This window comes from Ranitomeya variabilis, chromosome 7, assembly GCF_051348905.1.
Source record: "Ranitomeya variabilis isolate aRanVar5 chromosome 7, aRanVar5.hap1, whole genome shotgun sequence".
Taxonomy (NCBI): Eukaryota; Metazoa; Chordata; class Amphibia; order Anura; family Dendrobatidae; genus Ranitomeya; species Ranitomeya variabilis.
Window position 1 is genome coordinate 243,919,449 of NC_135238.1, and position 15,460 is coordinate 243,934,908.

General features: G+C 48.8%; 1 protein-coding gene across 2 annotated transcripts in view; it reads left to right on the top strand.

Annotated features, from left to right (window-relative positions):
- The window catches only part of SCTR (secretin receptor), a 231,348-nt gene that overhangs the window by 192,349 nt on the left and 23,539 nt on the right, over positions 1-15,460 (top strand). For both annotated transcript variants that reach the window (XM_077273411.1, XM_077273410.1), the window contains one exon: positions 13,019-13,110. In XM_077273411.1, coding sequence (XP_077129526.1) covers positions 13,019-13,110 — 92 coding nt within the window. The remainder of the gene's footprint in view (positions 1-13,018; positions 13,111-15,460) is intronic.

Sequence of the window (15,460 nt, forward strand, 5' to 3'; positions counted from 1 at the left end):
CATGAGGTGAGTTTTGCACGTGTGGCGAGTTTTGCGTGAGCCTAGTTTTGCATATGGCGAGTTTTGCATGTAGCGAGTTTTGAGTGGTGACTTTTGTGTTTCGACTTTTATGTGGCGAGGTTGGTGTGTGTGTGTGGTGAAATGTGTGCTGAGGGTGGTATATGTGTTCAAGCACGTGGTAGTGTGTGGCGCATTTTGTGTTTGTGTTCATATCCCCGTGTGTGGTGAGTATCCCATGTCGGGGCCCCACCTTAGCAACTGTACGGTATATACTCTTTGTCGCCATCGCTCTCATTCTTTAAGTCCTCATTGTTCACATCTGGCAGCTGTCAATTTTCCTCCAACACTTTTCCCTTCACTTTTTCCCCATTATGTAGATAGGAGCAAAATTGTTTGGTGAATTGGAACGCGCGGGGTTAAAATTTCACCTCACAACATAGCCTATGACGCTCTCGGGGTCCAGACGTGTGACTGTGCAAAATTTTGTGGCTGTAGCTGCGACGGTACAGATGCCAATCCCGGACATACACACATACATACATACACACATTCAGCTTTATATATTAGATATACCTGTATGTAATCTCCTGTATATAGTATATACCTGTGTGTCATCTCACCTATATATAGTATATATCTGTGTGTCATCTCCTCCTGTATATAGTATATACCTGTATGTCATCTCCTCCTATACATAGCATATACCTGTGTCATCTCCTCCTGTATATACTATATACCTGTAGGTAATCTGCTCCTGTATATAGTATATACCTGTGTGTCATCTCCTCCTGTATATAGTATATACCTGTATGTCATCTCCTCCTGTATGTAGTATGTACCTGTATGTCATCTCCTCCTCTATATAGTATATACCTGTGTGTCATCTCTCCTGTATATAGTATATATCTGTGTGTCATCTCCTCCTGTATATAGTATATACCTGTGTGTCATCTCCCCTGTAAATAGTATATACCTGTGTGTCATCTCCTGTATATAGTATATAGCTGTATGCCATCTCCTCCTGTATTAGCCCTCGTTCACACGTTATTTGGTCAGTATTTTTACCTCAGTATTTGTAAGCTAAAATGGCAGCCTGATAAATCCCCAGCCAACAGTAAGCCCACCCCCTGGCAGTATATATTAGCTCACACATACACATAATAGACTGGTCATGTGACTGACAGCTGCCGGATTCCTATATGGTACATTTGTTGCTCTTGTAGTTTGTCTGCTTATTAATCAGATTTTTATTTTTGAAGGATACCAGACTTGTGTGTGTTTTAGGGCGAGTTTCGTGTGTCAAGTTGTGTGTGTTGAGTTGCGTGTGGCGACATGCATGTAGGGACTTTTGTGAGATGAGTTTTGTGTGGCGACATGCGTGTAGCAACTTTTTGTGTGTCGAGTTGCATGTGACAGGTTAGTGTAGCAAGTTGTGTGCAGCAAGTTTTGCGCATGGCGAGTTTTGCGCGTGGCGAGTTTTATGTGTGGTGCCTTTTGAGTATGTGCAAGTTTTGTGTGAGGCAACTTTTGCATGTGTTGCAACTTTTGTGCATGTGGCAATTTTTCTGCGTGTGGCAATTTTTCTGCGTGTGCAAGTTTTGCGTGTGGCGAGTTTTGCACGTGTGGCGAGTTTTGCATGTGGAGAGTTTTGCGCGTGGCGAGTTTTGAGCGGCGACTTTTGTGTTTCTACTTTTATGTGGCGAGGTTGGTGTATGTGTGGTGAAATGTGCACTGAGGGTGGTATATGTGTTCGAGCACGTGGTAGTGTGTGGCGCATTTTGTGTGTGTGTTCATATCCCCGTGGTGGTGTGATTATCCCATGTTGGGGCCCCACCTTAGCAACTGTACAGTATATACTCTTTGGTGCCATCGCTGTCATTCTTTAAGTCCCCCTTGTTCACATCTGGCAGCTGTTAATTTGCCTCCAACACTTTTCCTTTCATTTTTTCCCCATTATGTAGATAGGGGCAAAATTGTTTGGTGACTTGGAAAGCGCGGGGTTAAAATTTCACCTCACAATATAGCTTTGACGCTCTCAGGGTCCAGACGTGTGACTGTGCAAAATTTTGTGCCTGTAGCTGCGACGCCTCCAACACTTTTCCTTTCACTTTTTCCCCATTATGTAGATAGGGGCAAAATTGTTTGGTGAATTGGAAAGCGCGGGGTTAAAATTTCACCTCACAACATAGCCTATGACGCTCTCGGGGTCCAGACGTGTGACTGTGCAAAATTTTGTGGCTGTAGCTGCTACGGTTCAGATGCCAATCCCGGACATACATACATACATACATACATACACACACACACACATTCAGCTTTATATATTAGATATATGGTGACAGGCTGAGTATGTGTATATATATATATATATATATATATATATATATATATATATATATATATACACTATATATATAGTATATATGGTGACAGGCTGAGTGTGTATATATATATACTATATATACAGTATATATGGTGACAGGCTGAGTGTATATATATATATATATATATACTATATATATAGTATATATGGTGACAGGCTGAGTATATACAGGTCCTTCTCAAAAAATTAGCATATAGTGTTAAATTTCATTATTTACCATAATGTAATGATTACAATTAAACTTTCATATATTATAGATTCATTATCCACCAACTGAAATTTGTCAGGTCTTTTATTGTTTTAATACTGATGATTTTGGCCTACAACTCCTGATAACCCAAAAAACCTGTCTCAATAAATTAGCATATTTCACCCGACCAATCAAATAAAAGTGTTTTTTAATAACAAACAAAAAAACCATCAAATAATAATGTTCAGTTATGCACTCAATCCTTGGTCGGGAATCCTTTGGCAGAAATGACTGCTTCAATGCGGCGTGGCATGGAGGCAATCAGCCTGTGACACTGCTGAGATGTTATGGAGGCCCAGGATGCTTCAATAGCGGCCTTAAGCTCATCCAGAGTGTTGGGTCTTGCGTCTCTCAACTTTCTCTTCACAATATCCCACAGATTCTCTATGGGGTTCAGGTCAGGAGAGTTGGCAGGCCAATTGAGCACAGTAATACCATGGTCAGTAAACCATTTACCAGTGGTTTTGGCACTGTGAGCAGGTGCCAGGTCGTGCTGAAAAATGAAATCTTCATCTCCATAAAGCATTTCAGCCGATGGAAGCATGAAGTGCTCCAAAATCTCCTGATGGCTAGCTGCATTGACCCTGCCCTTGATGAAACACAGTGGACCGACACCAGCAGCTGACATGGCACCCCACACCATCACTGACTGTGGGTACTTGACACTGGACTTCAGGCATTTTGGCATTTCCTTCTCCCCAGTCTTCCTCCAGACTCTGGCACCTTGATTTCCGAATGACATGCAAAATTTGCTTTCATCAGAAAAAAGTACTTGGGACCACTTAGCAACAGTCCAGTGCTGCTTCTCTGTAGCCCAGGTCAGGCGCTTCTGCCGCTGTTTACCTGGGGAATGCGGCACCTGTAGCCCATTTCCTGCACACGCCTGTGCACGGTGGCTCTGGATGTTTCCACACCAGACTCAGTCCACTGCTTCCTCAGGTTCCCCAAGGTCTGGAATCGGTCCTTCTCCACAATCTTCCTCAGGGTCCGGTCACCTCTTCTCGTTGTACAGCGTTTTCTGCCACATTGTTTCCTTCCAACAGACTTACCATTGAGGTGCCTTGATACAGCACTCTGGGAACAGCCTATTTGTTGAGAAATTTCTTTCTGGGTCTTACCCTCTTGCTTGAGGGTGTCAATGATGGCCTTCTTGACATCTGTCAGGTTGCTAGTCTTACCCATGATGGGGGTTTTGAGTAATGAACCAGGCAGGGAGTTTTTAAAAGCCTCAGGTATCTTTAGCATGTGTTTAGAGTTAATTAGTTGATTCAGAAGATTAGGGTAATAGGTCGTTTAGAGAACCTTTTCTTGATATGCTAATTTATTGAGACAGGTTTTTTGGGTTATCAGGAGTTGTATGCCAAAATCATCAGTATTAAAACAATAAAAGACCTGACAAATTTCAGTTGGTGGATAATGAATCTATAGTATATGAAAGTTTAATTGTAATCATTACATTATGGTAAATAATGAAATTTAACACTATATGCTAATTTTTTGAGAAGGACCTGTATATATATATACTATATATATAGTATATATGGTGACAGGCTGAGTGTATATATATATATATACTATATATACAGTATATATATGGAGCGCATAGAACATGTGTTTCCTAAAGATGCCAATAGGCTAATGTGCAAAAAATGCCAAACGTGTAAAGTGTATATATATAAACATTATCAAATATATTCATGTGAAAGAAAAAAAATATAGAAATACAAAGGAATATGACAAAATAATAAAAAAAACTAATTATAACTATATTCATAGTGAAGAAGTGCAAAATTCCAAACAACCATAAGGGATCAGTGTATCCACACACTAAAATCAGTGACCAGGATCACAACATAACTGTATGGGAAATTGTTAAAGCTCTAACTTCCAAATAGGGAGAATATAGTAAAATAAAGTAGAACTTACAGAGTAGTATAGTGTGTGCCTGGTCTCCTGGAATGGCGCCCAACACCCGACGCGCGTTTCGGCACGTTGCCTTCGTCAGGGGGTCAACTGTCAGATGTAGCAGAGCTGAAGCGGTCATGTTGCCCTGTATGTGCCGTGTATTAGACCAGCAGCCCCCGGGGTTATGTCAGAGCATCGCAGAGGAGCATGATGGGAAATTAGTGCAAGACTGATGCCACCTCTGCTCTGCTACATCCATACTGATGCCGCCTCTGCTCCGCTACATCCATACTGATGCCGCCTCTGTTCTGCTACATCCATACTGATGCTGCCTCTGCTCTGCTACATCCATACTGATGCTGCCTCTGCTCTGCTACATCCATACTGATGCCGCCTCTGCTCTGCTACGTCCATACTGATGCCGCCTTTGCTCCGCTACATCCATACTGATGCCGCCTCTGCTCCGCTACGTCCATACTGATGCCTCCTCTGCTCTGCTACATCCATACTGATGCCGCCTCTGCTCTGCTACGTCCATACTGATGCCGCCTCTGCTCTGCTACGTCCATACTGATGCCGCCTCTGCTCTGCTACATCCATACTGATGCCGCCTTTGCTCTGCTACGTCCATACTGATGCTGCCTCTGCTCTGCTACATCCATACTGATGCCGCCTCTGCTCTGCTACGTCCATACTGATGCCGCCTCTGCTCTGCTACATCCATACTGATGCCGCCTCTGCTCTGCTACGTCCATACTGATGCCGCCTCTGCTCTGCTACATCCATACTGATGCCACCTCTGCTCTGCTACATCCATACTGATGCCGCCTCTGCTCTGCTACATCCATACTGATGCCGCCTCTGCTCTGCTACGTCCATACTGATGCCGCCTCTGCTCTGCTACATCCATACTGATGCCGCCTCTGCTCTGCTACATCCATACTGATGCCGCCTCGGCTCTGCTACATCTATACTGATGCTGCCTCGGCTCTGCTACATCTATACTGATGCCGCCTCGGCTCTGCTACATCCATACTGATGCCGCCTGTGCTCTGCTACATCCATACTGATGCCGCCTCTGCACTGCTACATCCATACTGATGCCGCCTGTGCTCTGCTACATCCATACTGATGCCGCCTCTGCTCTGCTACATCCATACTGATGCCGCCTGTGCTCTGCTACATCCATACTGATGCCGCCTGTGCTCTGCTACATCCAAACTGATGCCGCCTCGGCTCTGCTACATCCATACTGATGCCGCCTCGGCTCTGCTACATCCATACTGATGCCGCCTCGGCTCTGCTACATCCATACTGATGCCGCCTCGGCTCTGCTACATCCATACTGATGCCGCCTCGGCTCTGCTACATCCATACTGATGCCGCCTCGGCTCTGCTACATCCATACTGATGCCGCCTCAGCTCTGCTACATCCATACTGATGCCGCCTCGGCTCTGCTACATCCATACTGATGCCGCCTCGGCTCTGCTACATCCATACTGATGCCGCCTCGGCTCTGCTACATCCATACTGATGCCGCCTCGGCTCTGCTACATCCATACTGATGCCGCCTCGGCTCTGCTACGTCCATACTGATGCCGCCTCGGCTCTGCTACATCCATACTGATGCTGCCGCTGTCCGGTCTCCTAGTAACTATTTTGCACAAGTCTTGACACCTGGAGATCAGTCACATTGTGCAGTAATTCTGTGTTACATTTAGTAAGAACACTGGCTTCTCACTAGGTTTCTAATGCACGAAGCGGATTTGCACCATCCACTAAGCTGCAGCTCTGCAGTGTGTGCTGGGACCTGTAGTTCCACTCAAGCTGCACAGCCATAAGCTAGCATCCCTTGCCCCAGAGACTGGGGGGCTGCATATCCCACCTGTAGCTTCTAAAACTCCCAGTACAAAGTCTTCCTCCCATTCTCTGTGCGACAAGTAAAACAAGTTGTGCAGGCCGCCCTCCTTCCCCCACACCGGCTGCAGCGGACCGAGGAGTCGGCTCGGACACACAGCGCTGACCTGCTGGCAGCATTATCTGCACCGGGTCAGCTCCTGCTAGGTATTGACGATAACGCAGGTCACAAAGGGCGGTCCCTGCAACATCTCCGCTCTGGGGTCTGCAGTGTATAGTACAAGTGGATGGGATTACGGAAATAGCCGAGTGAGGTTTACTGCTACGCCATTTCCATATCGTAAGCAGCCACAGCAGCTGGAAGACTGAGGTGGGCAGGCGGGCCAACTCCGAACTTAAAAAAAAAAAAAAAACCTTGCTCAGGTGCCGCCCCTCTCGCCCTAGGCATGTGCCCTCAAGGCCTAGTGGGAAATAGGGCCCTGACAGTGTGGCAGTGCTTTATTGAACCACACAACAGAAAGATAACATAGAACAGTTCCAGCAATTACCCAAGATGGTGCACGTTACAGAGTCTCACCCTTCCACTGACTCCCCGGGATAATGGCAGATGTTACGTCAGAGTTCCCAAGGCTGACTGCCCCACCTGTGATACACACACAGAGAAGAGGAAACGACCAGCGTAGGGAGTTAACAGTCCATTGAATCCATACAAGGCCAGTTGACCGGAGGGTCACAACCTGGCTTCTCCAAACGTCTCCATGGAGCCAGGCGACCAGTAGGTTCCAATCCTGGCATTCTCCAAACATCTTTAAGGGTTCAGCGATGGTCAATGGTGCTGATCTGTATCCTTCCAACCAGAGCCGAAATCCCCTAGGTTGTTTCCTGTAGAATGATAGCTCCATGTCCCTCGTGATGGTGCATACACATGTAAAATTTATGATTACACTAATAGAAGGTGATAAGTAATAAAGTAAAGAAAACATGTATTTTTACCACCACATGTGTACCATAGACATAGTATGGGGTATATCCGTAAGGATAAATCATAAACAGAGAAAGAAAAAACTAATTTAAAACCCAAATTGTGTGGAAAAATATTTAGCTTAATTATAAGGATAGATTAAAATAAGGTGCAGATGGAAACAAATACTCAAAAATGATGATTTGTGCAGAATAGTGTGGACTCAAGCAAACAAACAGGTACGGTATGTATCAGAAGTTTTGGTGAAAAAAGTATATATAAAGTGCCTGTGCATATAATACCACCTTAAATCAATGGTGACCACATGGTGTATGTCAAGAAAATAAACACTAAATGGTGTGGGATATTGACATGCTGCCCCAGTATAGCAAGTCATATGGTTCCTGCTGGAAGATGAGAGAGAGGGGGGTTGAGAGCTGTCCCGTGGATGTGTCCACCCCAACACGCATTTCGTCATCTGCCTTCATCAGGGGGTCTGACAAAGGCAGATGCCGAAAAGCACATCGGGATGGACGCATCCACGGGACAGCTCTCGACCCCCAGCCATTGACTTCTGCACAGCTCAGCCGGTCACTTCTGCACAGTTCAGGTGGTCACTTCTAGACAGCTCTGCCAGTCACTTCTACACAGCTCAGCCGGACACTTCTGCACAGCTCAGCCGGTCACTTCTACACAGCTCAGCCGGACACTTCTGCACAGCTCAGCCGATCGCTTCTGTACAGCTCAGCCTGTCACTTCTGCACAGTTCAGGTGGTCACTTCTAGACAGCTCTGCCGGTCACTTCTGCACAGCTCAGCCGGTCACTTCTGCACAGCTCAGCCGGACACTTCTGCACAGCTCAGCCGGACACTTCTGCACAGCTCAGCCGGTCACTTCTACACAGCTCAGCCGGACACTTCTAGACAGCTCAGCCGGACACTTCTGCACAGCTCAGCCGGTCACTTCTACACAGCTCAGCCGGACACTTCTGCACAGCTCAGCCGGTCACTTCTACACAGCTCAGCCGGACACTTCTGCACAGCTCAGCCGGTCACTTCTGCACAGCTCAGCCAATCGCTGCTGCAAAGCTCAGCCGGTCACTTCTGCACAGTTCAGGTGGTCACTTCTAGACAGCTCTGCCAGTCACTTCTACACAGCTCAGCCGGACACTTCTGCACAGCTCAGCCGGTCACTTCTGCACAGCTCAGCCAATCGCTTCTGCAAAGCTCAGCCGGTCACTTCTGCACAGCTCAGCCGGTCACTTCTGCACAGTTCAGGTGGTCACTTCTAGACAGCTCTGCCAGTCACTTCTACACAGCTCAGCCGGACACTTCTGCACAGCTCAGCCGGTCACTTCTGCACAGCTCAGCCAATCGCTTCTGCAAAGCTCAGCCGGTCACTTCTGCACAGCTCAGCCGGTCACTTCTGCACAGTTCAGGTGGTCACTTCTAGACAGCTCTGCCAGTCACTTCTACACAGCTCAGCCGGACACTTCTGCACAGCTCAGCCGGTCACTTCTGCACAGCTCAGCCAATCGCTTCTGCAAAGCTCAGCCGGTCACTTCTATACAGCTCAGCCGGTCACTTCTGCACAGCTCAGCCGGTCACTTCTGCACAGCTCAGCCGGTCACTTCTGCACAGCTCAGCCGGTCACTTCTGCACAGTTCAGGTGGTCACTTCTAGACAGCTCTGCCAGTCACTTCTACACAGCTCAGCCGGACACTTCTGCACAGCTCAGCCGGTCACTTCTGCACAGCTCATCCGCTTACTTCTGCACAGCTCATCCGCTTACTTCTGCACAGCTCAGCCGGTCACTTCTGCACAGCTCAGCCGGTCACTTCTGCACAGCTCAGGTGGTCACTTCTAGACAGCTCTGCCAGTCACTTCTGCACAGCTCAGCTGGACACTTCCGCACAGCTCAGCCAATCGCTTCTGCAAAGCTCAGCCGGTCACTTCTGCACAGCTCAGCCGGTCACTTCTGCACAGCTCAGCCGGTCACTTCTGCACAGCTCAGCCGGTCACTTCTGCACAGCTCAGCCGGTCACTTCTGCACAGCTCAGCCGGTCACTTCTGCACAGCTCAGCCGGTCACTTCTGCACAGCTCAGCCGGTCACTTCTGCACAGCTCAGCCGGTCACTTCTGCACAGCTCAGCCGGTCACTTCTGCACAGCTCAGCCGGTCACTTCTGCACAGCTCAGCCGGTCACTTCTGCACAGCTCAGCCGGTCACTTCTGCACAGCTCAGCCGGTCACTTCTGCACAGCTCAGCCGGTCACTTCTGCACAGCTCAGCCGGTCACTTCTGCACAGCTCAGCCGGTCACTTCTGCACAGCTCAGCCGGTCACTTCTGCACAGCTCAGCCGGTCACTTCTGCACAGCTCAGCCGGTCACTTCTGCACAGCTCAGCCGGTCACTTCTGCACAGCTCAGCCGGTCACTTCTGCACAGCTCAGCCGGTCACTTCTGCACAGCTCAGCCGGTCACTTCCGCACAGCTCAGCCGGTCACTTCTGCACAGCTCAGCCGGTCACTTCTGCACAGCTCAGGTGGTCACTTCTGCACAGCTCAGCCGGACACTTCCGCACAGCTCAGCCAATCGCTTCTGCACAGCTCAGCCGATCACTTCCGCACAGCTCAGCAGGTCACTTCTGCACAGCTCAGCAGGTCACTTCTGCACAGCTCAGCCGATCACTTCCGTACAGCTCAGCCGGTCACTTCTGCACAGCTCAGGTGGTCACTTCTGCACAGCTCAGCCGGACACTTCCGCACAGCTCAGCCAATCGCTTCTGCACAGCTCAGCCGATCACTTCCGCACAGCTCAGCAGGTCACTTCTGCACAGCTCAGCAGGTCACTTCTGCACAGCTCAGCCGATCACTTCCGTACAGCTCAGCAGGTCACTTCTGCACAGCTCAGGTGGTCACTTCCGCACAGCTCAGCCGGTCACTTCTGCACAGCTCAGCCGATCACTTCCGCACAGCTCAGCAGGTCACTTCTGCACAGCTCAGCCGGTCACTTCTGCACAGCTCAGCCGATCACTTCCGCACAGCTCAGCAGGTCACTTCTGCACAGCTCAGCCGGTCACTTCTGCACAGCTCAGGTGGTCACTTCTATACAGCTCAGCCGGTCACTTCTGCACAGTTCAGCCGGACACTTCTGCACAGCTCATGTTTACTGATTTTCTGTGTCCCACATTTATTTCAGCAGATTTTTATCTTTATCTGTCTGTTCTGTCTTACCCGTTCTTGTCTGTGTGAACTGGGACTTAATTTGTTGGGGCCTCTTAGTGAGCAGTGCGCCATATCGTCACATTTAGGATTCCAACCTCTGCGGCGAGGCAGGGACAGTATAGGGACTTTTCAGGGACTGTATATAGTCTCCCGCCATGCCCCAGCATACACTTATATAAGGCCAATATGCTTCTCTATCCTGGTCTTTTACGTCAGCGCGTTTTAGTGTATTCCTAATAAACATTAGAAAAATATTTAGAATTGAGAGTCCTCAGTGGCGTCTGTCACCATTTTCTCAGCCATTAAAAGGTATCAACCACTGCGGACTCCAAATACTTTACTATGTGCTGGCGAACACGGCACCAAGATCTATATCTTCCCTGTAATTAACATTAGATATTTTTAATGGGCTTTTTTTCTTGGTTGTAATGTCACTGTTGTGTAACACGCTGGTCTCAGGTTGTCAGGAGCCACATGACGATGGTCTCAGGTTGTCAGGAGCCACATGACGATGGTTTCAGGTTGTCAGGAGCCACATGACGATGGTCTCAGGTTGTCAGGAGCCACATGACGATGGTTTCAGGTTGTCAGGAGCCACATGACGATGGTTTCAGGTTGTCAGGAGCCACATGACGATGGTTTCAGGTTGTCAGGAGCCACATGACGATAGTTTCAGGTTGTCAGGAGCCACATGACGATGGTCTCAGGTTGTCAGGAGCCGCAGCACGCTGGTCTCAGGTTGTCGGGAGCCACATGACCATGGTCTCGGGTTGTCGGGAGCCACATGACGATGGCCTCAGGTTGTCAGGAGCCGCATGACGATGGCCTCAGGTTGTCAGGAGCCGCAGCACGCTGGTCTCAGGTTGTCGGGAGCCACATGACGATGGTCTCGGGTTGTCAGGAGCCACATGACGATGGCCTCAGGTTGTTAGGAGCCACATGACGATGGTTTCAGGTTGTTAGGAGCCACATGACGATGGTTTCAGGTTGTTAGGAGCCACATGACGATGGTCTCAGGTTGTCAGGAGCCACAGCACGCTGGTCTCAGGTTGTCAGAAGCCACATGACGATGGCCTCAGGTTGTCAGGAGCCACATGACGATGGCCTCAGGTTGTCAGGAGCCGCAGCACGCTGGTCTCATGTTGTCAGGAGCCACATGACGATGGCCTCAGGTTGTCAGGAGCCACATGACGATGGTCTCAGGTTGTCAGGAGCCGCATCACGCTGGTCTCAGGTTCTTAGGAGCCACATGACGATGGTCTCAGGTTGTCAGGAGCCGCAGCACGCTGGTCTCAGGTTGTTGGGAGCCACATGACGATAGTCTCAGGTTGTCGGGAGCCGCAGCACGCTGGTCTCAGGTTGTCGGGAGCCACATGACGATAGTCTCAGGTTGTCAGGAGCCGCAGCACGCTGGTCTCAGATTGTTGGGAGCCACATGACGATGGTCTCAGGTTGTCAGGAGCCACATGACGATGGCCTCAGGTTGTCAGGAGCCGCATGACGATGGTCTCAGGTTGTCAGGAGCCGCAGCACGCTGGTCTCAGGTTGTCAGGAGCCGCAGCACGCTGGTCTCAGGTTGTCAGGAGCCACATGACGATGGCCTCAGGTTGTCAGGAGCCACATGACGATGGCCTCAGGTTGTCAGGAGCCGCAGCACGCTGGTCTCAGGTTGTCAGAAGCCACATGACGATGGCCTCAGGTTGTCAGGAGCCACATGACGATGGCCTCAGGTTGTCAGGAGCCGCAGCACGCTGGTCTCAGGTTGTCAGAAGCCACATGACGATGGCCTCAGGTTGTCAGGAGCCACATGACGATGGTCTCAGGTTGTCAGGAGCTGCAGCACGCTGGTCTCAGGTTGTTGGGAGCCATAGGATGGTGGTTTCCTTAATGCTCCTTATGAGCGGCCTCTGTGCAGTCCGCTTGTCTGATGAAGGTCTGAGAGCGCGGCCTAGACGTTGTGTGTGTCTATGTGGCATTGTCCTCCTGTTACACTCTCTTCCTATGAAACCTGCGCAGCTCTGTCTAATTCTGGATTGGGCCGCAATGTCCGGGCCGCGCCGTGCACCCCACCTATCAGTTACTGCCATGTGACGTGCCACTCCTTCTTTAACTCTTTCATCTCTCCCTCTGCCGATGCACAGACATCAGGTAGGAAACATCCCATAGGGAATGTGCCACACTGTCTGCCAGACAGTGAGCACAATACGCAGCCCATCATCCAATGCAGTGCAGCAATCTACATCCATCATGGATGCACCAAGGAACTGCAAGTGGGACGCCGGCCCCTCTATGGCATCCAGCTACTCTGGAAGTCTCTTGCTGCCATGGATCAGATCTTTAGCGTATTGCATATGGCGATGTGAGATCTGCAGGGACTCCGCCTATAGTATACACCATGGCACCAATGCCTCACATAAACCCTTTGTGATCCCTCCAGATAAACTTCATTCTGTTTGTGAGAATTATCCGAATTTTGATGAAGAAGCTCCGGACGTCGGATGTTTGGGGAAACGACTTCAACCAGTACAAGTGAGTGTGGCCTTTCATGTTGGGTGCGGGAAGCTTTTGCCTCATATCTCAGGGTTCAGTCAGATAGAGGTGCCACAAGTGCATCTATACATAAACTGAGTCTTTGACCCCACCCCTGTGTATCGATGTCATCAGGAAGCGCAGCCAGTCCTGCAGCCTAAACCCCTCCCCTGCACAGTGATGTCATTGTGGAGTACAACCAGTCCTGCAGCCTAAACCCCTCCCCTGCACAGTGATGTCATTGTGGAGTGCAGCCAGTCCTGCAGTCTAAACCCCTCCCCTAGATACTGATGTCATCAGGTCGTGCAGCCTAAACTCCTCCCCTGAATAATGATGTCATCAGGTCGTGCAGCCTAAACTCCTCCCCTGAATAATGATGTCATCAGGAAGCGCAGCCAGTCCTGCAGCCAAAACCCCTCCCCTGCACAGTGATGTCATTGGGAAGTACAGCCAGTCCTGCAACATACACCCCTCCCCTGCATACTGATGTCATTAGGTCATGCAGTCAGACCTGCTGCCTATTCTCCTCTCCTGCATACTGATGTCATCAGGTCATGCAGCCAGTCCTGTACTATAAACCCCTCCCCTGCACACTGATATCATTAGGTCATGCAGTCAGTCCTGTAGCCTAAACCCCCCTGCATACTGATGTCATCAGGTCATATAGCCAGTCCTGTAGTTCAAACCCCTCCCCTGCATACTGATGTCATCAGGTCATACAGCCAGTCCTGTAGTCCAAACCCCTCCCCTGCATACTGATGTCATGAAGCCAGTCCTGCAGTCTAAACCCCTCCCGAGCATACTGATGTCAACAGTAAGCACAGCCAGTCCTGAGGCCTAAACCCCTCCCCTGCAAAGCGATGTTATTGGGAAATGCAGCCAATCCTGTAGCCTAAACCCCTCCCATGCATAGTAATGTCAAGATTTGCAGTCAGTCCTGTAGTCTTGGCCCATTCCCTGCATAGTGAGGTCATCTGGAGGTTCAGCCAGTCGTGTAGCCTAAAAGCCTCCCCTGCATACTGATATGAAAGTGCAGCCGGTTCTGTAGCCTATACCCCTCCTCTGCATAGTGATCTCATCAGGAGGTGCAGACAGTCTTGTATACTAAACCCCTTCCCAGCATAGGGATCTCATCGAAAAGTGAAGCCAGTCTTGTAGCCTGAAACCCTCCCCTGTGTAATGAAGTCATCAGAAAGTGCAGCCAATCCTGTAGCCTAAACCCCTCCCCTATGCAGGGCTGCCACCGGGAATTTCAGGGCTCCATACTGGCAAAATATTTTGGCCCCCTTGAGGCGCCACCCAGGCTCCACCCCAGCTCTGCCTCTCCCCATGAACCTTCCACAGTCTCACCACCCACTTTTGGAAAAACTCTTCTGCACCACGTCCTCACCAATCACTCATTAACAGTTCCCATCACCACATCACATACATCAGCTTTTGTTTTGGCCAAAAGATTTTTTAGGCCGCCACTATGACAAGAAGACTGTTTTGGCCGGGCTCTACTTTACTCTAACGTATTATACATTTCTTACAATATCCAATACTCTTTTTAGGTGTATTTTTCTTTAAGGGAATGTGTCACATACATTTTTTAAAATGACCCATAATACCATATGCAAGGCACAAATACTGCCACACCATGACCAGACCACATATTACCACCACATAGTGACCGAAAATACTACATGCAAGGGATAAAAACCATCGCATCATGACCAGATCACATATTGCATCACATAGTGAATGTATAATACCACATACAAAGGACAAATATGCCACACTATGACCAGACCATATGTTACTACCACATAGTGACATAATAATGCCACATACAAGGAACAAATACTGCTACACCATGACCAAGTCACAAATTACCACCACTTAGTGACCAAATATAGCACATACTACAGACCAATATCACCATATCATGACCATATCACATATTACCACCATATAGTGACCGAATAATACAATACTGACCATTAATTAAAAAAACACACAATAGTATTATTACCATAAGTGCCATTATACACAGGGGCTCTGTACTTAGCATTCAGTGTATATTGTCAGTGTACAGGTAATACAGTGATTACCGGTCACTTTATACACATGAACTCTGTATATAATATATGGTGTACAGGTAACGCGGTGATCACCAGTGACATACACAGAAGCACTGTATATGTTGTACAGGTAATACAGTGATCACCGGTGACATTCACAGGAGCTCTGTATATAGTGTCAGTGTACAGATAATACAGTGATCACCAGTGACATTATACACAGGAGCTCTTTATATTATGTACAGTGTACAGGTAATACAGTGATCACCAGTGACATTATACACAGG